Here is a 26,442-nt window from a genome sequence, read left to right on the forward strand (position 1 = left end):
CTAACAAAATTTCTAACTTTTAATTTTTGTGGAATTTCATAAATCATTTTGAACATTGATTAACGTATATTCATCTCATTTGATTACATTTGAGAAGGTGAGTCAATAGATAAATCTAAAATTCTTCAAGTGATGGTTCACTTTAGCAAAATGTTAACTTAAGAGAACTAATTGAATTCATAATTCTCATGTTAAGAGAATTTTAGAAAACCATTTCCATAATAACAGACTACGAGGAGCTATCAAACCATATCTTCATTAACAAACCGTTAATCTAATGGTGTAAAGTCCTAGTGGATCCCCAATGTCGAATGTTCGATTTCTGATAGTGACATTTGTTGGGAGGGATACAAATTCCGAAAGGGATTAATTCCTTATACAAAAAAAACCATATCTTCACAACACACTTCATAGTTGAGTTTGTTTTGTCCCATGCACAATATACTCATGAAAATCTACAAAACATTTGATGTAAAACATAATAGTTGCCTCAAAACATCAACTTTTTCTTCCCATAATCAAATTTACAGCAAACAAACAGAACAAGATAGAAATTAATGATTTTTCTGTCACCATTCGAACTCTTCCAATATCACTAATTATAGGGATGCTTTGCTCATTCCTAAAGAAATTTTCAGGATCAACTTTGGTCTTTATTTGAACCAACTTGTTGAAGTTATCATTGAAATAGTTCACTCCATAAACTCTTCCTTCAAAGTAACTCTTCATACCATGATTGTTGATACCCAAATCAAGGTCCTTGTAATTGATAAAAGCTTGTCTTGGATTCCTGTTGAAGTATGAAGAATGGCACTTCAGCTACATAAGATGCACCCTCATAATCATGACCTCCGGCTCGGATTTTCATATGCAAGTTGTGCCTTATAGCACAAGCAACAGATGCTTGTACATGTGAGACATGCAATGCAGTGATTATAATGAATGGTTTTCTTGTTGTGGAGGTGTTGAAACGAAGGTTTCTAATGTAGGCTTGTAAGAGTGAAGAGAATGAAGGGTTGGTTGGTGTGAATATTGCTTCTTTTATGGGGTGAGAATGCTTAGAATGGTTTACAAGGCAATGAACAAAAGTGTTTTGAGCTGAGTTTGTAGCTGAAGCTATGCATGGAAGAAAAAGCAACACAACAATGGGAAGAAAACATACTAGTTTTTTAGGACAAAGCAGTCTCATTTTTTTGGGACAATGTGACAGAGCACAATGGTTGTGACTTGAGAGGATTTTATTGTTGCATCATTTTAGAATTTGTTTGGGTTTAGGAGCATTACCGACTAGGATTCTCTGTACCCAAAATTTCATATCCTTATATCCTAAGCTAATCATGTTTCACCAAATAACATAAAAATATTTTTTTATTTTTCTTTTCGGGTATTTAACAACTTCCCATTAAATCGGGACACAATAAAACATCAAAAGTAAGACAGTTGATCCCTATTCGCCTCTCTTTATCACAATAAGTAATAAGTATGCATCTTGTTACTCTATCTCACCTAACTCTCCAATTAGTTGAGAGGAAAATGATTTTCTACACTTCTTTTCCATGATTACTATATCATTTTTTTATCATATACGTAGTTGTTTCAAGAATTAAAGAATTTAAAGTAGGTGCAAAACAGTCAAAGGGTGTGAAAAAAATATAAATTGTTCAGTACACCATTTTTTTTAAGTAAGACAGCAATGATGTTTTCTTTAGAAATTTCCAAATGCTTGTGTATAATAAAGTTGATAGGTGTAAGTTTTATAAACATTAATAAAGAATGAGATGAATTATATACTCACAATATAAAAACTCTTCTAATGTAAAGTTTTTAATTCTAATTATACTACTAAATAATAAAGTGGAGAAAACACTCACCTTTGACAAACTTCAACAAAAACCATGGGTTATAGTCTTTCTAGGTGAGATTGGTTAAATAAATGATATTATAATGTTTCATTGTAAATCATATTTATTAATAAATTATTGATATTTAGATCTTTTTTAATTGTTTTTATTTATGATTTTTATTTGTCTCCTTTTGTCACTAGATATCGAACTAACTTTTATTTAATATATTCTCCTTACTATACTTTTAATAGTCTCTTTCAGACAAATTTTAAACCACTTTAGACGTGATTCTACTATTTTTCTACGGAAGGAGTTACCTCAACTTTTTGCCTAATACTTTTATTCGTAATCCTATTATACTACACTGAACTTATTCTCTCATTGATCGTCCAATACTCAATCTCATACAATATTTTGAGTCTTATAATTGATAATACATTTCTATCACATGTAGAAGAATGAACTTACATATGCAATATTAAGGTAACTTACATTATTGGAATAGAGGAATGAACTATTATTGGAATAGAAATTAATGAACTGTATTATGTACATAAAAAAAATAGTCTAACACACATTATTAGCACAACGAATTTTTATTGGGATAGAAATGAATGAGTTCTCAATAAATATTTAGAAAAAAAATGTATACTCCATAAACTTAGAAGTTAGAACAATGAAAGAATCCCCCTATTTTCTTCTCTTCACAACACTTCATATACATTTAAAATTATATCAAAACAACAACAACAAAACAAAACAAAACAAAACAAAACAAAAAAACAAGACTTTTAGATTGAACTCTTGATGTTGGTCTTGTAACGGTATAGAACCTTCTTCTTCTTATTTGATGTGTTCTCTAGAGTGATGATAACTTTACCTGCTTCATTGTTCCTGAATGTGTTCCTAATAGGCTCTTCCTGTGACACAATCTTCTTCTCTTTCTGAACAATGATTGTGTAGGAGCTTTCATCAGTAGGAACAAATTCTTCCTTGTAACTCACTTCCCAACCCAGCACACTGAAATCCCAGCACAAAGTATAGCCAACCTGTTGAAATGCAACAACCTCTTTAGTCCGACAATATTCGTATTTCTATGAAGCACGCGAGAGAAGAAATAGCATAGAAACTAGATTTGCGGGTTTGGCTCGGGAGTCGCGAATCTATAAAGCATACAAGAGAAGAAATAGCGTAGACACCAGATTCGCGGGTTTGGCCGTGAATAGGATAGTTCTACCTTAATATGTTATTAAACTCAGTTCCCTTTTGACCGTTTTTCTACACAAGCTGGTACCTTGAAAATGCAGGAATCTCAATAGATTTGAAGTTATTGTTATACACTAACTTTGTTACACTATGATATAGTCATGCACAACACATGTTACAAGTTCAAAACATTTTTACATACATAAAAATTATAAATTTTTAGACTAGTTGGTACCTCCGATGCAGGAATCTCGATAGTAGCAGTTGATCCAGCCTTGAGAGTGAGTTCTGAAACAGCACCACCATCTTGTGCAGAGAACTCGAAGTCGTTTTCTCTCTTGAAACCACCATACTGAACCGGAATCTCCTCAATTGGAATGTACCTAATTTGATACAAAGTAATTAAGGTCATTCATTTATAGCCGACTAGGGAAATATACATCGAAGGTTATGGTTAAAGGATGCGAGAACATACTTGATTAGTGTTTCCATGACCTTAGCAGGATGAGAAACCACGAATTTGCTCTTCGCTCTTTGGGTTAAGAATGGAGATGAAAGTGCATTGAGAGCATAGTACCAGTAAGGAGCATTGATTATAATCTACAATGAAACATAAACACATTCATGATTCATTAATTACTTAGAATATCAAACATATTCAACTCATTAATTGTAACTTAGACAACAATTAACAACACAAACACATTTATCAATTACATAGAATATCAAACAGATTCAACAGAATAACACATTAGCAATTGAATATAAAATTGCAACTTACATTTTTTGCAACCATTTCAGGATAATTGTCCTGCAAAATTGCAACAGCTTGGTTTGCAGCATTAAGAATCTTATACGGACCAGGCGAGTTCTTAAGATCATTGATTTGAAGCAAAGAAGAAACACTGCCTGGCTTGAAATTCAGCTTCTGAATACTCTTCTCCAACAACTGGCACCTCCACCTCAAGTACTCAAATCGACTTTCTTCGGTTCCAAAAGTCTTCTGGTAAAGCTCTTCGCTCTCGAACACACCAAATATGTTGTAACACACTGGGTGGCCCTCGCGATCAGAACCAAGCATGTAAGCTGTAGAAGCCAAGTCAGAGTCAAATTCCTCATCCACAATAGAATCAATATTTGATTCTTTCCTCCATTGAAGAGTCTTCTTCAGCATCTCAAATGCATCATTCACTTTGAACTCCTTAGCCATTAAGTATTTCAACAGCACCACATCAGTACCTTCCGCACCTTTGCTTGGTAAAAGGGGTACTCCCCAAAGAGACACATCTTTGTCGACTTCAACTTTTTTCTCCTCTTCTTCCTTCTCAGGTTTTTTCTCATCGCTTTCAACAGCATTAGCACCTTCTTCTTTCTTCTCTTCTTCTTTCTCGGGTTTTTTCTCATCACTATCAGCAGCAATAGCACCTTCTTCTTTCTTCTTTTCTTCCTTCTCAGGTTTTTTGTCATCACTCTCAGCAACATTAGCACCTTCTTCTTCCTTCTTCGGTTTTTTCTCATCACTCTCAACAGCATTAGCGCCTTCTTCTTTCTTCTCTTCTTCCTTCTTCGGTTTTTTGTCATCACTCTCAGCAGCATTAGCACCTTCTTTTTTCTTCTCTTCTTCCTTCTTCAGTTTTTTCTCATCACTCGTAGCAGCATTAGCAACTTCTTCTTTCTTCTCTTCTTCCTTCTCCGGTTTTTTCTCATCACTCTCAACAGCATTAGCACCTTCTTCTTTCTTCTCTTCTTCCTTCTTCGGTTTTTTCTCATCACTCTTAGCAGCATCAGCACCTTCCTCTTTCTTCTCTTCTTCCTTCTCAGGTTTCTTCTCATCACTCTCAGCAGCATTAGCACTTTCTTTCTTCTCTTCCTTTTTAGTTTCCTTCTTTTTTGGCTCTTGTATCTCAAAGAGTGTGTTACCTAAGATAGCTTCTTCAAGCTTTGTCCTAAACTCATTCAAAGCCTTTCTCTCAAACTCTTTCAGGTCAGAAAGGAAGTTACTTTCTTCCTTGAAAGGGGAGCTTTTCTCCACAGTTTCCGGTTTCGATTCTTCTTCATCCTTTGGTTCCTTCACATCTCCTTCAACAACAACAACAACATTCTCTTCTTGTGCAACAACTTTCTGAGGCTCTTCTACTTTTGCAGCAACAGCAACCTCAACTTTTTGTGTTCCTTCTTGAGCCTTAACCTCAGCAACAACCTCAGCTGTCATGGTTACACTACACACTGAAAAAACAAAGCAAAAAAATATGAAACTTGAGACAAAACCAGACACTTAGAAGTGAAAAGGGATATGTAAAACCCGAAAACAACATTTGAGACAAACCCGCAAATTTAAAAGTGACGAAGTAAATGAAAGGCTAGAACTACTATGTAAACCGTAAGTTAGTTCGCTTGGAAGTGAACTACTTTTCAGTCGTGCGACTAAACTATTTGGATGCCGGTTACAGTTTTTTAAATTTATAAAAGTCGGGAAAAAAAACACGACTTCTAAGTGTGCAAACAACACTACCTAGAAGTCTCCGTGGTGGTTCACGACTTCTGTAAGGGTGATATTATCTCCTTCAGAATTCTCCAAAGGTTTACGACTTCTCAATGTATTTTCTAACAATCACAAGAATTCGGTAAGGGGAATCTCGACTTCTATACATGTTCTCAAACAATCACCAAAAGTCGGTAATTTGCAACCCGACTTCCACACAATTCCCTCGAAAATCGGTAGCCGATCACAAAATTGACAGACAAGATTAATGTATACTTAATTTGAGGGCTAAGAAGCCAGTTAGCTTCCATGCTAACTAACTAACTAACTAACTTTCAGTTCGCAAGTTAGAACTGGCCTAAATGAAAACTCATGTAATTTTTATGTACTTTCAACATAAAGATTTATACACCATACATCAGTCTATAATTCATCATTCATATATAAAACTCTTGCGGTGTCCATATATTTTTTTCTCACAAAATTAAAACTTAGACAAACCCAGAAATTAAAACGTGACAAAAGATATGAAAAAACAAAAAAAAATGAAAACTTGAGACAAGCGAAGAAATTCAGAAGTGTGGAAAGACATGAAAATTACCTGTTAGTGATGATGAACAAAAATGTGGTGTGTTTATGAATTATGTTTAGATGGTTGTTGAGTTATGAAGGGTTTATATATATATATATGAAATGAAGATGAAAAAGTAAGAAAGTGAAGAACAAAGTAAAAGACAAAAGTGCATTGGGCCCCACCAACGGTAACATAACTGGATCCACCGCATAGAGAAACCGTTGGAAATTCTTTTTTCCTCTCCATAGTTTTGCTACTCTGTATTCCAACACATTATGGGGTCAAATCAAAACCCATCAATGTTTGGCCCCACCATTGCATGTTCTTAAGGCAACAAATTATTGCATGGATTATCTAATAAGTTGTTGGTTTAATAGCGTAAGAAAAATAATTTAATAGGTATATGTTGATATTGACAGTGTAACTGTTTTTTACATTATCAGTAAATCATTCATCGTTGATTTGCTGAATATTAGGAATGTTGTATGAAGTCTTATAAGTTGGATACACAAACAATTTTCATATATCCAATAAAATATTTCACCGAGACTTAATTAATAGTTTTACGACAAAAATTTCAAATTTAATTGTTTTTTTTACTCATTTGATGAGTTTCTTTAATAATTGTATTAGAGTGAAAAATTATTTTAGCATACAAAGTAAATTATTATTATTATATTGCCAAAAATGACACGCTGTGATTCAAATAATACAACTCATGGTTGTATATTGTAAGCTCATGAATAAAACTCTTATAGACAATTATGACTATGGTCAATTTTTCTAATTCTAGAATGGTTAAAGAATTAAGAAAATAAATTTTATTTTGAGAAATGTTGTATTTAGTATTTCCTTTAATTAACAATAATAATAATGACCTTTGAATACATCAATTCCCAATGAAAAATAACTAGTATTTTTTGTTTCTTAAACTAAACCGTAAGGGCTGAAAATAACAAAACTCTAGTAATAATAGTAATATTTTTTTGGATAAAAATTTAATGAGTAAAGAAAAACATATCACTTGTAATAGGAATGCATGTTGTCAAGCATTTTGGTTTGAATAAATTACACAAATCAATCATTTTGTTCAAACATACAAAATCCCCACCCGATTATATACATATATTATATTGACTATCCATGTAGAAGAGATAAGTGCAATTTCTTAAATAAAAATTAGTAACGAGGTAATAAAGTCAAATAAAATATGATATTTTGTGAAGACAAATTCAAATAGTATAAGAGTAAATGTATATTCATTACTTTTGGTTCGTTACAAACTGTATTAATAATTTTACAGAGGTGTTTAAATCACTCTTATACTATATTGTAACTAACCAAAATAATGAATAGATATTGATCCTTATACTATTCGGATTTATCTTTACAATATATCATATTTTATTTAACTTAATTATACTTATCACCATTTTTTTGTTTAAGAAATTACAATTATTTTTCCTACATAGTAGTTACCGTAATGTACTTACATAAATTAGAGGTGTTTTGTGTAGGTTTAAAAGGGAGAGGTGACCAACAAGGTGTTGGGAGAGACACTCACGAATCTCAAAAGAGATTAGATCATTATACAAAAAGGTGAGGAGATACTATTAGTAATACAAAAAAATGAAGGAGTAATTTGTGTAATTCACTAAAACTCAGGGTATGAGTATAACTTATGATTTTCTTTCATAGTGTGCATGATCTACCTCTTTACTATTATGTGTAAAATCACTTATTTTAATGTTTATTAAAGATCAGATTTTAGTGAGTTGGTATATTAGTTTTTATTAGTACAATATTTATATACTGTCAATATAAATATTAATATATAGTTACTATTTTATTCACCATTTATTTAAATTATTATTTTTAAAGGTAAATCATAATTAAATCTGAATGATAAATAATATAAAATATTTTTAAAAATCATACATTTTTTTTCTCATTTTATATTTCCGGTAAGAGATTTCTTAATAAGATTTCACCATATAAAGTTATTGAATACCATTTATGAAACTACAGAGTGTTATCAATGATTAAAGTGACCAACTCAGTCAACAGGACCTGTGCTTTTTTGTTGCTTTATGAGCTGTCATCTGCTGCCAAAAAATAAAGAAAACATTTTAATTAAATTAGCATATTATTGCAAATATATGGTATTATATATTTATATTTCATTCATCAAAGTTATGGAATTGGACGGTTGGAATATTTTATAATGTCTATAATTACTCCTACTACCTCATTTATGCATTCATTATTGGCAAACTATTAATCATCAAATTATTTGTGTGGTTGTCATGGGTGAGAATCCTTAAGAATATATAAAAAATAAAAGGAAAAATAATAACACGATATAATATTTTTATCCTTAAATATAAATGTAAAAATAACAACATATCGAATCGGTTGGGATTCTTCCTTACTTAATGTTTTAAAAAGAAATGGTTAGTTATAAAGGTTTAGTGTGTTTTTTTATTATCTTAAGGTTTAGTGTGTTAATGTCTGAAAATAAATTTCATAACAATGAACATGCTAAAATAACTCATACATAATTGGATTTCTAAGCATGTTACACTTTACATAAATCATGTATTAAATTTCAGAAAATAAAGTAACTCGCAGAAAATAAATAATCCCCTACAACCAATAAAATCATGATATATATTCTATTTTTTTTATTTTTACTAATATTTTTCAACAAAGTTAAAAGGACTTGTATCATAATATTAGTGGCTGAAAGAAATAATTTATCTCATAATAAGAGGGATATACTTTATTTTCTAGTAATATAATGAATACGGAAACAGATGAACTTTGCAATCCATTCTATATATGATTGATTGGAATCAATCAGAAAAAGTGACACATGGACTGATACACTTTTTAGGACAGAATATATTCCCGATAGAATTAGCAACATCCTTAAGAAAAAAGAACCAATTTTGATAGATGGGGTCATTACAAAGGAAAAATCACTCTATATCTATACAAGGATTAAAATGTAGTACTACAAAATTAACTTCAAATTGTAACACCTATAGAAGAACATCTAAAGGATACATTATCAAGAAATAATGAAGCCAAAATATGATATAATACATTCAAATTTCACAAACAAATGTGAACAAATTCTTGGTCTCACTCTGCCACCCCAAGTGAAAATTCCATAGCCATGGTTAGATAGGAACAGGGTACTAGATGGTATAACTTCATTTTTAAGACCAAGTTGTGAATCACTATATGCAAGCCTACTATAAAATGATTTGTCTCGATGCTATTTCCGGTAACCAACTTTCTTGTTATCAGCATTCGTGTTATTATCGGTTGGCATGAACTCGCCAGTTACCCTGTCAAAGAAAATCGGTTATAACATGTTACTTTCAACAACCTGACTAACAGTTATGACAAATATAAAAAGGAGAATCATATGTGCTCAAACAAAGAAGACCAACAGTTATGCCAATTATGAAAAGGGACAAGCAAAATAGAGGTTAATTTCGATGCACGGTCAATATAACTTTTTTTGTTGACTAATCATTAATCACTACGTGTGTGACTTTTAATGACGTGACAATGCACGACTCGTAGTTAGTATAAAAACCTTTTACACTGCTGGTGTATCGCAATTACATGCAACAAAATAACTCAATGGCTTCTAATGCATGGCAGCATAATAATCAAGGGTAAGAGCTTTCATACCTGTTATACAACAAGAAAGCTTCACCTACTGTCCCAGCAACCTTATTTCGTACTTTTCGAACACAAACCTGAAGCAAAGCCGAAGTGAGAAAATGCATATACTTATCTTATGTAGTATAATAAGTAATCGGTTAAACATGTATAGTTGTGCTGCAAAACACTCACCTGTACTTGATCAATAGGCCCAGCGTCAGGATCCCGATTACGGTGAATAACAATTCCATTGTCACATTTATTGATGAAGTGTGCACTACCACTTATATCATAGAGATTAGGAGGACCCCCAACCCATTGGTGCAGCTATTAGAGGAAGAGTAAGGATATCGGAATAAGTAAAATTGCAAAAAATGAAATGAAACTAAAGCTATTTGTTACCAACCTGCCTGGGATGTGCTACAAACCAAACATGGCATCCGTGATATTGGGCAAAACGTTTGATTAAGGTAAGCATCTGACTCACATATTCGGTTTCAGTCCTACAAGTCGGGACAAATAAATTAACATAAATCAGCTATCGGTATTGTGTCTAGAGAAAACTAATGCCAGCAGGTAACAGGAAGAATGATCAAATTAAGACAAGTTGGTAGGGGAGGAATCGATTTTAGTAAAGACGAAAAACAAAACATAAAACAATTTTTATACATCATTTGGTTCCTCTTGTTTATGTGCGAAGATAAGGATCAAAAGCATGAATTCAAATATGAAAATAACATAAGCAAAAGCAAAACAAAAATCTAAGTTTAGAATGAGCTCTTCTAAGAAAATTACTGGTTTGGAGGTCGCTGATGATCAAGTTCGTTATAAGGATCAATTACAAGTCCACGCACACCATGCCTTAAAACAGCTGCTTTTGCAAGGTCAAGGACCCACTTTACATTTGGAAGGGAATCATCTTCACACCTAGTGATAACAATCAAGTAGTTCCGCACCGATAATCATCAGTATCAGTTGCAGAATGGTATTAGACACTGATATATGCAAGCAATTTTGAAATGATCCGAATATTAAGGCAAGATCAAAAGACTCATGTGACTGAGCCTTGTTTATTCACTTCTGTACAAGCATTCCAAAGGCTAGGTAATAAGCTAAGAATGGCACAGATCAAGTAATTAGAAGAATAACTAAACGAGACTCGAAAATTTTCTGCATCGGCATTGGCTAAAATCTTGGTCTGAACTGTAACATCTAAGAAAATGTTTTTATGGTATGCCACCGCAAACACTGTATTCCTTGTATGGACTTACCTAATGAGATGAAAAGTATCATTTAACCAGATCTTTCCCTGTTGGAATTCCTCCACACTCATCCGTTCAACATTTTCGCCATAACTATCATTAGATAAACAAGTAAACACAAATAATCAAATAAATATGCATAAGAATGCTGGCAACAATTGTAGCTGAAGAATGATGAAGCTTACCGTGCTTCAAAGAAAGGCTTTTTGACGTGTTTCTCCAAAAGTTTCCGAGCATGTTCCCTAACCTATACGACAGCAAAAAAAGAATCAAACAAAGGCACAAGTCCAACAATAATGTCAGAGGATATGGCTGAAAGTAATTATAACCAAAGGTGATTACAATTTGCATAATGTATATGTCATAACTGGACGAACAGGGGAAGATAAGAAGAGATATTGACACATAATTTGACCGACAGCAATCTGTCGATGAAACAGATCACTGCAGATTACAAGAATTACCCGCTCAATGCTGAAGCTGTAATCCCAATACACCCAACACTCATCTTGATAGATATTATGTGATGACCGAGTCACCGAACTACTGACTCAAAAAGATACAGATAGGCATATAGGACAAGACAAACTCCGAAATCAATCCAAAAGAACAAAAAGGTAGTTTTTATTTATTTTTTCAGTGCATGAGAAAATTATTTAAAAAATGAACTATTTCACCTTGTTTTCCATGGAACAAAGCACAAATCTCCAGCCAGCAATTTGATTGAGATTGCAAATTAGAGCATCAATCCACTCACTCTTCCCCGAATTGGGAACACCGGTTACTATTGTCAATTCTCCAGGCACAACCTGATAAAAGTAAATCAATTAGAGAAAAATTGATATCTCCATTTCCAGTCACATCAAAATAGAAGCTCCATTATTACCATATGCCCAATGGTAAATACTTTTTTAAAATAATATTGGAAGAACATATGAAGTCGCCGAATCCCCATCTGGTGGGGAAAAGGGTTGTCAATTTTGTTTGTAGATCGAAGGATTCACCGATATATTGAAAACATATAGAAATGTACTGAACTGCGCTTACATTGTAAAACTCATTCAGATTGTTCCACCCGGTTGAGACACCAAGTTCATACCCTAAAGTACGATGATAATAGGCATCAATCTCATCGAAGTAATCTCTGAAGCTAAACAATCCACGTATAGGATATAATTCTGCATTCTCGATCACTTCCTTCAGTGCTCGAGGGCCCAAATACATGAGAACCTGTAAAATAAGGTTGATGCAATTACGATAGAGCAAAATTACATACAAACAACTTCGAATGGATCTGCATAAGTTGAAATAAACAGAACACAAAAGGGGAAAACAGACTACTATATATGTTAATAAAGACATAAACGGGCCAAGATAATGGCATGCACCAGAAAGGGAAATGTATAATTCCAACTCCACCTGTGGGTCTAAGTTTTTTCTAACCTTCCGATGTTATACCTTAACAATAAAATATCAAATACGGATGAATACTGAATTCACAGACCATGCACATAAAACATCAAGGGGGTTAAAGAGAGTGAAAGCAGACAATACCAAACACGGTACTTTCTTACACGCATCTTAACTGTCAGTTGATATTGTTTAGTGTATCCAAGTAAGTTGTCTATAGAAAAATAACATGTGCGTCGTTTTCTTTTTGTTTTTTATTTATTCACTTTTGGGGGAAGAAAAGGAGCACGTAAAGTGGAGCTTGTGCATGCATATTGATATCTGACCTCATTTGCATCTTTGCAATTAACATCCCCCCTTTTCTTAGGCCACCTAACCCGCCAGCATCTGCAAGCACACAGGATAAAAGGGTTAGTTTTCAGTGTAAAAGAACAACATTATCGACGAAGAATGTAAAATACATGTAAAAAGGTGAAAATAAATCATCCCGAAACTTGATCTAAAAATGAAAAATAAAATAAACAGCCATAGAATGGTGATAACATCCATTTTGTCTCATGCAATCCTTAAGATTTGGAAGAAAAATTATATATAGAATAAAAAGAACACCAAAAGAACAATCCTATCACATAAAAGAAGATTTATAGGGGGCATCCTTTATCTTATAAGAACAAACAATTTTTCGAACTAAACACACAAATTCTTGGCCTGTTGTTTGTTTCAAAAATTACTGACCATAATACAATTGGAATACTCGGCACATAAAAAACTAAAATGATAATAGTCCTAGTCCTAATTAAAAAAGGCATCACCAGAAAATTGTAAGTGTGACTGCTCAAGATTTTCACAAATAGATTTCAATAAGAATTTATATATGTATTAAATCAAGACACAAACATCTGAACCTTTCTTTCCCGAGGCGACGTGCAAGCTCCTCAGCCAAGGCTTGACCAGGTTGATCCCCATCAGTGGCGAGTATAATCCGGGATGCCTATCATAAACAGATGAGGAAAGTTGACAAATGCTGTTTAGTTCTGTACATCCAAAAGAAAGGACGTGACTACAGACCTGCTTTAGTTGATCTTTGCAGTTCCACAGATATTGATACTTTGTGTCCTAGCTTTACAGAATGATGACAAAAGCATCAGATCCTAACATTATATGAGGGACCGTAGTAAAGACTGACAACAGATACGTGAGAATGAGAACTCAACACGGAATCATTTTCTTTAGGCAAATAACAGACCTTCTCCTGAGGTGGCAATTCCTTTGGGGAAACTTTTGGTGGTGCACCACCGGGAACACTCACACAATTGCGGAAGCCAGCTTCTTCCATTGCCAGCTTGTCCATCTCACCTTCAACCTGCGGTTTAAAATAAATATACTAAGCGTAAAGCAAGACTTTAACCTATGCATAACTTCTACAGACAGAAAGAATACATACAATGATAATATCACTTTCTCCCTCTATGTCATCCAATCCATAAAAGATTTTTTTAGTGTTCTCTTCCTGAAATAAAAGGATATTAGGGGAAGAAGATGTAATAGCTATAGAATCAGAAAGATATGATATGAGCATGAAGCCACAATAATTGATTCTGATCATAATTTCAACACTCAAACTAAGTATATACAGCATCAACAATTGCTTATACCTGCCAAAAGACCTTGTTGATGTCTCGATACTTGCAACTAATAAGCGCTCCATTATGACGATATGTGAATGCAATAACAATCTAGCAAACATATGTAACAGAAACAATTAGCGAAACTGGTCAGTCATTTGTGAAGTAAAAGAATGGGGATGGAACACCAGCCACATTGAGAGAACATATTTGTACCAACATGCTTACCTTGTTTACTAACTGGATCATTGTTATCATAAATGTTATTTTCTATGTCACTTATACTAAGCTCATAATGTAGTGGTTAAGTGTACCTGCTCATAATATTTTCTCTGCATGACAGCATTTCTTTGCAGAGTCTCCTTCGAAATCAGGCGCTCTGCAAAATATGCAAGCAGCTGAAATAGGGTAAACAAAGTTATATTCAGTTTTGTGTAATAATATATTACGCTAGGCACAACAGATCTTTCTCATGAGCAATGGCTGCAAAAGATAAATAGTGTAGCACATTAACAGTTCATGAAGAACAGGAGCGAAAATAGTTCGGGTAAAATTTAATGACCTCGTTACAAAGCGGTTCTAGCTCCAACTCCTCTTCTGTAATTTCTCGCGTTTTCTTAACTTTGGTTGGTTGGCTCATTGTTGCAGAAAGTGGCATGCTATTAGCAAAGGCCTACAAGAGGAAGGAAAATGAACTGATTACCACATCGACCTGTATTAAGCAGGACTTGACATGCTTTAAAATGAAAAATATATAACCTGTGTACTGCCTTTCCACCCACACTTTCCACGATGGCACACCCATACGGCAGACCCCCTAAAACTCAAAAATTGCTTAAATTAAACAAAGTAGAAGAATGATCCTCTAACAAATACAACATTAGATAAGTTTACGAAAAAAATGAAGAGTAACAGACCCGTCATTTTCAATGTAAAGAGATAAGGACTTCTCTCCCGAGTCACCACCTTGGCACTAAAACACAAGATGTATTAAAACTAAAATTAAAAAACACATACAAAAGTGATCATAATAAAAGGTTCAAATCTCATTGGGATATACAAAACGGGATCAGTTCAAGGAGAATGAACTACTCTCATTGTGCAGTCCTGCTACCCCGAATAAAAATGGATACTAAAACAAGAATTAAACAAAGCAAGAAAAAAGGAATTCATCAACTAAGAGCCTAATAGAACGCCTAAATTAGATGCATTGGTTTGAAATACATAATAAACACTCTTCCATTCAATGCTTTGTTTGGTAAATAGGGGATTGTTATTTTTAACAGCATAATATACTCCTTTGACTCAGCTAAAGGAGCTTTGTTTTCTAATCAATCTTCTACGACAAAAGCTCCACACATCTCCAAACCCGAAACATGGCCAAGCAAAAACAAAGCAACAATAATTTGAAGTCTTCAAATGAATGAATATATAGCATACTAAAGTTGAAGTCTGCCAGTTAGAGGGGAAGTCCACATTTTTCAGACCACAGCCCAAACTGGTAGCCATGCCAACTGAGCCTAGTTCAGATTGTAAGGTTAAACAACGGTTCGGGGAGAATGTCCAATAAAATAGCATTACTTTCCAACGAATAAAAACACTACATTTCATAACTTCTACTTGGCAAGTCTCTCTCCTTGTCGGGCGAGGGAAACCTCCTAACGAAGTTTTTTTCTCTCATACCAATGAATCCTGAAATAGACCCTGCAACCACATGCTTAATGAACCCAATCCCCGTCCACTTGACCAAACACATTATTTACTTGAAAAGTTTCTGGTGTTCAAAAAGCATTGAAGTTTGAAGAAAGTAAAGGAGGAAATACATCTGGACAAAGCAAGTGGCTGTATTGTCCTGGTACACATATATCTGCATCTATTCCAACATCCTTCAGCTTCTTCTTCAAAAGTTCGAACTGCATTTCCACCTTACCCTCATCCGCGTTCTCCAAATGGACTTCAGCAAATTAAGCCAGTTACACAGAAAAGTTAGCAGCATAAAACCATTTTGGGCCAGTTTGTTTAGGCTTGAAAAAAGTGATTCTGCACAAGTAACTTCAGCAAAAGCAATTTTTTGAGAGATAGCTTCACAAACAAGCTGAATTCAACTTTTTTGCAGCTTCTGATTTTTTTAAAATCCTAACCAAACAAATGTAGAAAAAAGTGATTGTACAAAACTGATGCTGCCAAATGTGGTTTTTTGAGAAGCTGAAAAGGATAGCTTATAGAAAACAGAATTTCAGCTTTTTTTGCAGCTTCTGATTTTTTACAAGCCCAATAAAAAATGTGAAAATGTATTTTTCTTTTTAATCAAAATGGTCACCTTTTATGGGTTCAAAACCTTAAAGAAGCATGTCCCTATTCCCTAAGGTGCTTTTGTTTCCACCACCAATATGGTTTTTTTGCAAGCTGAAAATCATAGCTTTTCAAAATCCAACCAAATAAACGTGCCGCTATTTTTTTATACAAAAAAAATCACATTTTTTTGTGTGAAAAGTTTAAACAAACATGCCCTTAAGAAGGTTTAGTGTCCCATAAAAGAATAATAGAAGGTATAGTTACCTGGCCTAGGGAGAGTGATTTGAGAAGTGGAATTACGAGAATACCCATTAGTTTTGAGAGGTAAAGGAACATTTTTGGAAGTGGGTTTGGAACAAAAGAGAGTGAAGAAGGGTGTAGGAGTGTAAAAACGGTGCCTTTGAAGTGAAAGAGGAATTGAATAGAAAGAAGTTTGTATGGGCATGGTTGTAGTGAGTTTTGAGGGAAGGTTTTGGAGTTTCGAAGAGTGAGGATAATGAAGAAGCTTGTTCCGTTAACAATGAAGTGAATGAATAAATACTTTAAAATCTATCTATTGTTAATGTAAAGTTTTTTTTATTATCGGCCGATGTTGATTAATAAATTAATCGTAAATAATTTGTTAATCGTGCAAAAATATACACTGTTAATGTATATGTATTAAAAAAAAATTATGAATAAAATTTTTATCTGTGTTTCTTTCACTTCCTCCTATGTTTCTTCATTGTTACGGAGATGAAAGGGGTGGGGGTATTGTTCTTTGTTTCTAAATAAATCCCATTTTATTTTGTTCTTTTCTTTTTTCCTTTTTAATGTTTTGTTTTTTTCTTCTTCTAAAGGACTTATATTTAAAGATTAAAATTATTATAAAATATTGTATCTGGTTGGAATTTAATTAGAATATTTATACATATTTAGAAAATTAGTACATTTAAATGTGCTTTATGGTAACATTTAACTTTCGGATTATGTTTAAAAATTGTCAATTGTTATTTCTAATGATTTTCGGAGCCAATATAAAACTATTAAAGTGATTTTGAAAATAAATTATTTAATAATGAATGGGCACTTGAATTTTATATCATATATATACAACATCAATTAAATTTTTATCTCACTAGATGGTGTCAAGTATATGGATTTGATGACATTATAATGTTCTATCGTAAATTATCTTTATTAAAAGGATATTGAGCTCTCTAACTCTTTATTTATCATTTCACAAATGGTTTCGTGGTTTCTCTCTTCGGCTAAGGCATGATTTTATCATTTTTCTACCATAAAAGTTGCTTCAATTTTCTCATTGATGCATTCATTTCTAATCTTATCGCGTTTCGTGTGCTCACTCATCCAACTTTACATTCTAATATCTGCTACGTCAAAAGTTTCTTTTATTGTTCTTATTTTATCACTTAACGTTCAATCTCATAAATTACACCTGAAAGCACTATGTCATTTCATCCAACATGTTTAAATAATATGGTTCACATATTTGTTAATTTACTCATCATTATTGACCCAAGCAAGATACCTAAATATAGTGACTTGTCATACAATATTATCTTCAAATTTTACATTTATCATAGAATTTATTTGCCTATTTTGCTAAACTTACACTTAATATACTATATTTTACTTTGACTTATACAAAATCAATGTGCTTCTAAAGATTGCATTCACAATTCTAACTTTTCATTTAATTCATCTATTAAGTATATCACTAAGACAATATCATTTGTAAGTAATAACATGCAATGCGACAATTTCTTGGATATGCTCGGTGAGCACATCCAAGACAAATGTAATCAAATTTGCAAATCTATTAAGTTGGTTCTCATTGGTATAACCTTCCATGTATAAAACCAAATTTATTCTCATTAATATTCATCTCTTGTATCAACTTTTGTTCAATTATCCTCTTTCATAGTTTCATAGCATATGATTTATTAGTATTGTTATACCATTGATTCATATCATAGAAAATTGGTAAAATTTTATATTGACTCTCTACTATCTACCACAACATTCATCTTTTATCTGAGCTTATAACCGACTATGTATAACAACAAACACATATAGTATTTAAATGAATGTAACACTAATTTTCTAAATTCTCAAATTATTCCTTAAAATTAGATAATGAATGGGCGTCAATTATTAAATGAACGTAACACTAAATGGTTTTAATAATAATTTAAGCAATGAATCGTAAAATAAAATGACTCTATAATGGACAATATGGCACCAAAGTTTTTGAAAGAAAGAAGAAAAAAATTGCTACTATTTAAATTTTAACCTATGAATAACAAATTAGGGCGTGAATATAGCTAATAAAACTTAGTTAGGAAAGTTTATCTAATCAACAATCATCTTCTTCATAATTATGTGCCATAAAGTCAAAATAAATTTCAAATCATTAAAAGAAAATGTTGATGCTTCAATAAGTTATTGGATAGCACCATAAAATATAAACTATGAAATGTAGCTTAGGTAAAATAAATAAAGTTAAACTATGAAATGAGAGGGATGTAGTTCTTGAAGCTATTATCAAAATTGAAATACTCAATTATCTTATAAGAACCATGTATCCTCTTATTCCACAAACATTCTAGTTGAATTTTGATGTCTTTAATGTCACTTTTCAAGAAACTTTCAATTTCCTTTGGAGGGTTCAAACCCATATTTTGTGCACGCTTCCAACGTTCTTGTCTTGTCATTCCAACACAAGGACCATATGTCATGTCCATGTCAAATTTCATTAATATCTCCTCTTTTGGATCATACTTAGCTGTAAATAAACAATTTTAAATCAATTTTTGATTAAAAAATCATACTAAATTTGATCATCATATATAATCAGGAGTATAAAATCTATATATTGTCAGTAGACGTTTATATACAGACATTATATTATTCATTATTTATTTGAATTGTTTTTTGAAAAGTCAATGTTAATTAAATATCAATGATAAATAATACAACGACAATGTGTAAAACTCATGCAATATCAATACCAATGCATATATTATGGTTAAATATATATATCGAATTCAAAACTTTTTTTTTGATGATAATTAAGTATGTATCACTTGAATTCATTTGTAAAATCATGAACATAATAGAATAATTTTACATGCCATTTGATTATTCAAGTTTATATCTATCTATATGAAGAAGAAATCATGTAACGAGGAAATTCTTATTTATATAAATGGTATTTCAAATTTGGAACGGGCAATGGCAATGAGAAATTAAGGATACTTGAATAATTTTGCATGTAATTTGATTATTCAAGTTTGTACTTCAACATGAACAAGTAATGAATATTAATAATGTTGATTACCTTGAAGTGGGGTAGTAGGAACCTTAGATTTCTTCCTAGACTTTGAAGGCTTATTATTAACACCTTTTTTCCTCTGCCTATAGAATCTCTTCATTGTCATGTAGTTCTTATTCTACATGGAGATAAGTGTTGTTTAAATAAGCACAACATAACTTAGTTAGTTTAGCTTTTCCATCTAAACCTAAAATTTGAATTTTTGAACTTCAAATTTGAAGTTTTCAACCTATGATTTTATTTAAGAAATGGATAATTTCAAATTCAAAATACTTATGATAGAATCTTTTGTTTGCTCACTTTTTAAGGCTCAAAATAAATTAGTCTAGTAAAAAAAGATTATAAATCAAAATTAGTCATAATCTATTTCTGATCTATATCTATACTATATACAATTTGAAATTAATTCTAAGAGTGTTTTGACACATGTTATGTTATGATATTCTATTTATTTTTTATCCCCTTATAGAGTATTATTAATATTTTATATTATTATAGTTTTATTAATTAATAGTAGATTTATTACTTCATTTTTATATTTTTTGGGTACATACTTTATTTTTATATATACCAACTAAAAATTAAGTCAAATCATATAATATTTATTGATTTATCTCAGTCAAACAATATCTTATACATTAGTTTATTATTGCATATACCATATATAAACCAAATCAAATTATCTGATTACTTTTCAAAACTGCTTCAATCAAATGCACATTCATACTTGTATAGTTATCTAAGTGACTTGTTTTGTTTACTCTTTTATAATCCGTGCATTCATTTTTTTGTTTAATGACTTTCAAAAATAGATATTTATATGGAATAAATTTAATAATATTATCATCAATAATAATAATATTATTATTTGTAAATACTAAATGCAAATAAAAATTATTATCCTTCTCACATACTAATACAACCGAAGTAAATTTTTATAGGATATCATATACTTACTGAATGGTTTTAGACATATTCTTTATGAAAAACAATCAATTTAATTTGTGAAATATTTACTCGACAATAGCTAACTTTAAAACTAATTTAACCAATGTTTTAATTCTTAGATCAAGTTTTTATATCTCAATATCAAATTTTCCAATATTTTTCTTTATTATTAAAACCAGAATTTAGTGCTTGTTTGTCAAGAACACACAAAAGAAGATTATAAGAGTAGTTAGTGTTTTTTTAATAATTTTTAAGCTTATAAACTTTAACTTAATAAGTCAACTAAAAAATATATCCTATAAACATTAACTTATGACTTATTTATTTTAATTACAACTATAAACATTAAAATATCACTTTTTTACCAAAACAAATTCTTATATAATGAAAGTGTAGTTAAATTTATTTTCTTATATAATGAAATTAGTTAAATTTATTTATAATAAATAAAATATTTCTAATGGGTAAGAACCACTACATCCTCTATCTCAAAAGTCGAATATTTAATTTTTATGAACGATACTTATTCGAAACCAATCGAAAAGAAATAGAGTATTTCACGTCCTTTTACATTTATGATTGTTTTCAGCGATAACCCTGCATTTCATCATTGTGCCAAACCAAACAGAGCCTTATTCATTTTCTGGAACTCATCAATTTCCAATTCCAATTTCAATTTCATTCAATTCCTTATCCCCCAACACCAATTCAGGTTATTCTCTCTAATATATTTTTTAAATTATATTTTTTCCCTCAATCTCATAAAATTAGGGTTTTCTAGAACGTACCAAAATTAGGGTTTAATTTCCACAATCATGGTTGTGTTTTACGTTGATGTTGAATTGCGATGTTTGTTATTTTGTTGGAAAGGAGGTTTTGCATGTTTCTGTAGCTTTTTTACTCCTTATTCAATATAAGAATGGATTTGTTGGTTTTGCTTGCATCTTCAGCTTTGAGAATAGATTTGGATTAATATTTTTGCATTTGGAATAGTGCTCTAGATTGTTCCTTTCTGTAGGATTAAGAAATTAAGTGATGTGTTGTAAACACAATCATCTAAGACCCCATGACCAAGAAATGGAGTGTTTTGAATGAAATGAGGGCTTGTGGCAGGATTTTAACTGTAATTACTGGTTGAGTTTCTTGAAATATTCGGTGTCTGAATTCTGAAGTCAACGAATTAAAAATGGAAGTATCAAGTTTAAAATTCTTCAAGCACAGAGGGCATGGTTTATGCAATTACTGGATGATGAGTGATCTTCAAAACATGCTCTAAGTTTAAATATTCTTGAGACTGTATTTATGTTGACTTATGACTGTTTAGAATAATAGTAAGAGTTTCTAGTGTCTTATAAATCGCAAACCTTGTGATTATATATTTAGAGTTGAATTAATTTTGTATAATGTATTATTGGCTATTGCAGCTGAGATAGTTGTTCTCTGCTACTCCTGATGGGTGCTCCTAAGCAGAAATGGACATCAGAAGAAGAAGCAGCATTGAAAGCTGGAGTTGTTAAGCATGGGGTTGGTAAATGGCGTACAATACTCAAGGATCCAGAGTTTAGTGGTGTCTTATATTTGCGGTCAAACGTGGATCTCAAGGTTGGGTTATCTTGGTAGTTGTCTTTGTCGGTGTTTTGTTTTGTTGAAGAGGTTATTCTCTCTAGTAGTGTGAATTTGTATATTCTAATAAATTTAAGTTGGAACATCTATATTACTACACACGTTGACTTGTTTGTATGGTTATAATGTGGGGTGTGGATAGGATAAATGGAGAAATTTGAGTGTGATGGCAAATGGATGGACCTCCAGGGAGAAGTCTAGATTAGCAGTCAAAAGGGTGCATCAGACCCCAAGACATGATGAGAACTCCATGGCTATCACTCTTGTAGTTCCGAGTGACGAAGAAATTGCTGATGATAAGCCTTTTCAACTTTCTAAAGATATGATGCAGCTTCCTGGTCCGAAAAGGTCTATAGTAAGGTTGGCTGTTTTGATCAGATCTAGTAATTTATTTTATTATATCTGTCTACCTGGTTTGAGAAAAATTCATATAATTAGGGATTCTTACTGACTAGCAAGTGTTAGAGCATCTCCAGCAGCAAACGAAATCTTCTTTCTTATTTGGGTTCCACACATTATTAACAACATCTATTTTTCCTTCACAATAGCAAACATCATTCTTATTCTTATTTGGGTCTCACAACATCTATCTTCCCCCCACAACATCTAACTCTCCCCTCACTTTCCCTTGACTAAGAACAACCAAGAATTATTCTTATTTAAAAACAAAAAGCAGAAAATAACAATGACACAGTGGAGAACAGAGTAAAAATGTTTTTATTTCGTTAAGAACGACCTTAAGAACAACCATTGTGGTTGCTCTTAAGATCATTGATTTAAGTGATGGCATGCTTGCCTTGATCACGTTCTCTTGTGTTGCTTGCATCCTTAAAAGGTTTCATTTATTTTTACTTTTGAGGATATCTTTTTTGTTTTTGTAATTTTTAATGTATATTTTAACAGTGATGTTTTACCACGTTTACATTATACAGGTTGGATAACCTTATAGTTGAAGCAATAACTACCTTGAAGGAGAACGGTGGTTCTAATAAGACAACTATAGCCTCTTTCATAGAGGTAATTCTGACTTTGAAGTCTAACTTTTGCTTGTTATGTTAATCCATATAATTCTTTGTTTAGCACATTGTTTTTCTTTATGATTGTAGACGTGGCTTATTTTGAGTCACAAAACTAAAATCTATAATGCTTCTCATTCTACTTTCTTTCCTTTTATTTGTGTTCTCTGTAAGCCGACCCACCTAGCGAGATTAATAGCTTGTTTGTTCTATTTGTCTGTAATGCTTCACTGTCTAGTCCCTTGCTTTATTTTTCCTCAACATTTTGTCCATTGTTTTATAAGTAGAGCTCTATGCGGTCTCAAAGTTCCTTTCTAATCTTCATCGTGAAAAGCAAGGTAGGCCTTTTAGTTTAGGTTTATTGGGGGGGAAACTTATTCTATACAGCTAACTAAAAGGAATGATCCATTAAAACCAAAATAGAGTACTTCAGAAACCTCAAGGATAAAGTCAAAAGGAAGCACAAGTGGCAATAGACACATTAGTGGTCCAATTGGAATAGAAGTTGCAATGAGAGGCAACCTACAGAAACTCAACCAACAGACAGGGTGCAAGTTTAATACTTTCATGGCTGAGCGAAAGACTTTTAGCAAGTAGAAGAGAGCTAAAGAGGATATATGATCAATGTAATTGAGACTAAAGGCAAGCTGTTAGGTAGGGTTAAAGGTTCCTCTTTTTGGGGGAGTGGTTTTGTGAAAATATATAGCGGAAGGAGGGAAAAGATGTGGTTGAAACCATTTATCCATTATGAAATAAGAAATTCCTCATCCTTGGAATGCTGGGAGTTCTAATTTATGTTATCCATGTGAAGTGTTAATGAATATGTTTAAGTAATGCCAGCGATGCCATTCAGCAAGGTTGGCATTTCTTTTGAAAGTTTCTTGTTAGATATAAAATTGTTGGAGCTCTCTATGATGACATGTGGTACTTCTAATCATGCATTGTTTAATTGGAATTATTGTTATACTAATTTTTAGATGTCGATGAAAGCCATCTATCTAGTTCAATATGATCAGTGAAGTGGGCTCATTCTATACATTAGCTGGCTCAGTTTCTTTTTCCCTTCTCCCTTTTTTATTGGTTTAGCATCTAGTGACATCAATACAGTTTATACGAATACGACAATAAGATGCTTAAAAATGTGTTTCAACTTCAATGAACCAATTGTCTTTATGGCTAAGAAATGACATTGTAATTAACGACAAGACATTGTGATGTCAACCTAGTGGTAAAAACCTTGGTTGTTGTAGGGAATGGCATTGTATCTGTTTGCAACTTGTGAAACTGAAGTGTCCAACATTCCACATGGTAGGATACTCCTATTTTATATTTCAAGATATGTTATATTGTTTTGGTTTTCAACTCGGTTGAATTTCACTGCTTTGCAATATGTGGGATCATTTTGCTTTCAACTATCTTTAATTTCATTGCTTTGTAATATGTAGGATCAATATTGGGCACCTCCAGACTTCAAAAGGTTGCTGTCATCTAAATTAAAGTTTTTGACAGCAAGTGGAACACTGATCAAGGTATATATTTGAACATGTTCATGATATCACAGCTCATATCCATCTTATGCAAACCTTGTTTGAATGATGTGAATACAAAGCATACACAATTTCATCCATAGTACATGTCTAGACTACTATGAAATGGAATTTCATGGCTGGGTCTGTAATTTTTATTTTGTTCTCAGAGTCCAATATTATTTTTTTATTTCCCTAAAAAGCCGAGGAAATTGTCATTTTTACCATGACTACATCAGCCTAGTTTCCCATTTCTATCTATCATCATCATTTTGGCAGTTATATTGACTTGTTTCATGAGATCTTAACCTTTGGCTGACTTTGATGTTTCAGGTAAAACGCAGGTATAGAATTGCACCTACTCCAGCATATTCTGACAGAAGAAGAAACTCACCCATGTTATTAACAGATGGGAGGCAGAAAGCCTCTATGAAATTTGACAGGGATGAGGTCAATGTCCTCACAAAGTCTCAGATAGATTTAGAGTTAGCAAAGATAAGGTCCATGACTCCGCAAGAGGCAGCTGCAGTTGCTGCTCGAGCAGTTTCTGAAGCTGAAGCTGCCATAGCAGAAGCCGAAGAGGCAGCAAGGGAAGCAGAGGCAGCAGAAGCTGATGCAGATGCAGCAGAAGCTTTTGCAGAAGCTGCAATGAAAACAATGAAAGGGCGAGACACCCCAAATATGGTAAAACTTGTTTTACTTCTTTTGCGATACTGTAAAATATCTGTGGGACATTTAGAAGATTCTTTTACATGAAACTTAGAAGAAAAATGACATAGAATGAAGGTTTATAATATACTTAGGGAGAATGAATTTTATTTTACTTGTTTTTTCATATAACCTGGTTATGAAGATTGGGATCACACCTCTTGCTCAAACTAGAATCATTCAGAATGATCAAACATATGATTCAGTTGTGGATGGATTTAACATTTTCGACACATTCCAATTCGCTGCTTGATGATTCTCTAATGTCTCTATTAAGTAAATGTATGTTCAATTTAATTCTTTTTGTGGTTTTAAATGTGTAGATGATCCCTCTTGATGGAAGTTTGAAGAATGGGACATGAGGAGCAATGGATACATATTTTATCATTTACTGCCATTGTTTATGTTTTATATGTTTCACTATATTGGAGGCTTTAAGAATTCTGAAATTTTGGATTTCCCCTATGTAGATAACAAAAATTGTTTGAATATTTCTTGCCATTTCTTGAGAACTCTTCTTATGTTTGTTGCATATTAGCACTCTATGTACCATTTGTAGAAAGTAGATGTTTAGATGAATGGGAATCTGTTCAAATTTCTTCAAAAACATACAGCTTTATTAGTTTCTAATAGAAAAAAAATAAATAAAATGGAAAGGAATATGGGGTTCTCCTTTATGTATCTCTTTCATCTATTAATTTTTTTTTTTGTTGAAAAATGATATATCTTCCTACTAATCCTTCTATTAACAAAAAATGACATATCACAAAATGATACTTTATTTATTAATGATTGATGATATATATTGCTCTTTTGTCGGTATAATGATTAGTAGGAAGATTTAATAAGAGAATATAATATTACTCGTTTTTTAAGGGAACACAATCTTCTGTCCTACAATATGT

The 26,442-nt window shown here is 32.2% G+C and overlaps 4 protein-coding genes across 6 annotated transcripts; 1 reads left to right on the top strand and 3 right to left on the bottom strand.

Moving 5' to 3' along the window:
- On the bottom strand, positions 2,510-6,265 carry LOC109345527 (patellin-4-like). 2 transcript variants are annotated; one of them, XM_019584582.1, is made up of 5 exons: positions 6,138-6,265; positions 3,832-5,278; positions 3,526-3,650; positions 3,286-3,433; positions 2,510-2,893 (listed from the first exon to the last, which is right to left on the bottom strand). In XM_019584582.1, exons 2-5 carry the CDS (start codon positions 5,260-5,262, stop codon positions 2,636-2,638), a joined length of 1,962 nt encoding a protein of 653 aa, XP_019440127.1. In that variant the 5' UTR covers positions 5,263-5,278; positions 6,138-6,265; the 3' UTR covers positions 2,510-2,635. The 2 variants fall into 2 exon arrangements, with proteins under 2 accessions (XP_019440127.1, XP_019440126.1); XM_019584581.1 differs by having other exon boundaries at positions 3,832-5,276; positions 6,134-6,213.
- Positions 9,037-16,911, bottom strand: LOC109345526 (twinkle homolog protein, chloroplastic/mitochondrial-like). Its single transcript, XM_019584580.1, has 22 exons — positions 16,644-16,911; positions 15,908-16,038; positions 15,002-15,057; positions 14,844-14,901; positions 14,647-14,757; positions 14,399-14,482; positions 14,115-14,195; positions 13,904-13,969; positions 13,706-13,822; positions 13,528-13,575; positions 13,365-13,450; positions 12,786-12,846; positions 12,097-12,279; positions 11,727-11,858; positions 11,235-11,296; positions 11,059-11,142; positions 10,583-10,714; positions 10,194-10,290; positions 9,980-10,114; positions 9,815-9,882; positions 9,362-9,462; positions 9,037-9,322 (listed from the first exon to the last, which is right to left on the bottom strand). The coding sequence occupies exons 1-21, from the start codon at positions 16,822-16,824 to the stop codon at positions 9,390-9,392; spliced, it is 2,046 nt and encodes a 681-aa protein (XP_019440125.1). The 5' UTR covers positions 16,825-16,911; the 3' UTR covers positions 9,037-9,322; positions 9,362-9,389.
- On the bottom strand, positions 18,865-19,822 carry LOC109344600 (DNA polymerase delta subunit 4-like). Its single transcript, XM_019583362.1, has 2 exons — positions 19,723-19,822; positions 18,865-19,167 (listed from the first exon to the last, which is right to left on the bottom strand). Exons 1-2 carry the CDS (start codon positions 19,820-19,822, stop codon positions 18,890-18,892), a joined length of 378 nt encoding a protein of 125 aa, XP_019438907.1. The 3' UTR covers positions 18,865-18,889.
- LOC109345528 (telomere repeat-binding factor 1) lies at positions 21,246-26,169 on the top strand. Of its 2 annotated transcripts, none has more exons than XM_019584584.1 (7): positions 21,246-21,376; positions 22,089-22,266; positions 22,430-22,647; positions 23,220-23,304; positions 24,749-24,832; positions 25,163-25,513; positions 25,861-26,169. In XM_019584584.1, the coding sequence occupies exons 2-7, from the start codon at positions 22,117-22,119 to the stop codon at positions 25,897-25,899; spliced, it is 927 nt and encodes a 308-aa protein (XP_019440129.1). In that variant the 5' UTR covers positions 21,246-21,376; positions 22,089-22,116; the 3' UTR covers positions 25,900-26,169. The 2 variants fall into 2 exon arrangements, with proteins under 2 accessions (XP_019440129.1, XP_019440128.1); XM_019584583.1 differs by having other exon boundaries at positions 21,246-21,373; positions 22,087-22,266.

The sequence above is a fragment of the Lupinus angustifolius genome, chromosome LG04 (assembly GCF_001865875.1).
Source record: "Lupinus angustifolius cultivar Tanjil chromosome LG04, LupAngTanjil_v1.0, whole genome shotgun sequence".
Classification (NCBI taxonomy): domain Eukaryota; kingdom Viridiplantae; phylum Streptophyta; class Magnoliopsida; order Fabales; family Fabaceae; genus Lupinus; species Lupinus angustifolius.

Bases quoted from the DNA above. Each gene is read 5' to 3' on its own strand.
- LOC109345527 (XM_019584582.1), bottom strand. From the start codon at position 5,262: ATGACAGCTGAGGTTGTTGCTGAGGTTAAGGCTCAAGAAGGAACACAA. The intron at 3,651-3,831 runs GTAAGTTGCAAT...GTTTCATTGTAG, and splicing joins CTGAAATGGTTGCAAAAAAT to ATTATAATCAATGCTCCTTA. The intron at 2,894-3,285 runs GTACCAACTAGT...GCATTTCAACAG, and splicing joins TCGAGATTCCTGCATCGGAG to GTTGGCTATACTTTGTGCTG.
- LOC109345526 (XM_019584580.1), bottom strand. From the start codon at position 16,824: ATGCCCATACAAACTTCTTTCTATTCAATTCCTCTTTCACTTCAAAGG. The intron at 14,758-14,843 runs GTTATATATTTT...TTCCTCTTGTAG, and splicing joins GGTGGAAAGGCAGTACACAG to GCCTTTGCTAATAGCATGCC. The intron at 12,280-12,785 runs GTCAGATATCAA...CTTATTTTACAG, and splicing joins ATTGCAAAGATGCAAATGAG to GTTCTCATGTATTTGGGCCC.
- LOC109345528 (XM_019584584.1), top strand. From the start codon at position 22,117: ATGGGTGCTCCTAAGCAGAAATGGACATCAGAAGAAGAAGCAGCATTG. The intron at 23,305-24,748 runs GTAATTCTGACT...TGTAATATGTAG, and splicing joins CTATAGCCTCTTTCATAGAG to GATCAATATTGGGCACCTCC. The intron at 25,514-25,860 runs GTAAAACTTGTT...TTAAATGTGTAG, and splicing joins GGCGAGACACCCCAAATATG to ATGATCCCTCTTGATGGAAG.
- LOC109344600 (XM_019583362.1), bottom strand. From the start codon at position 19,822: ATGACAATGAAGAGATTCTATAGGCAGAGGAAAAAAGGTGTTAATAAT. The intron at 19,168-19,722 runs GTAATCAACATT...GTTTATTTACAG, and splicing joins TCCTACTACCCCACTTCAAG to CTAAGTATGATCCAAAAGAG.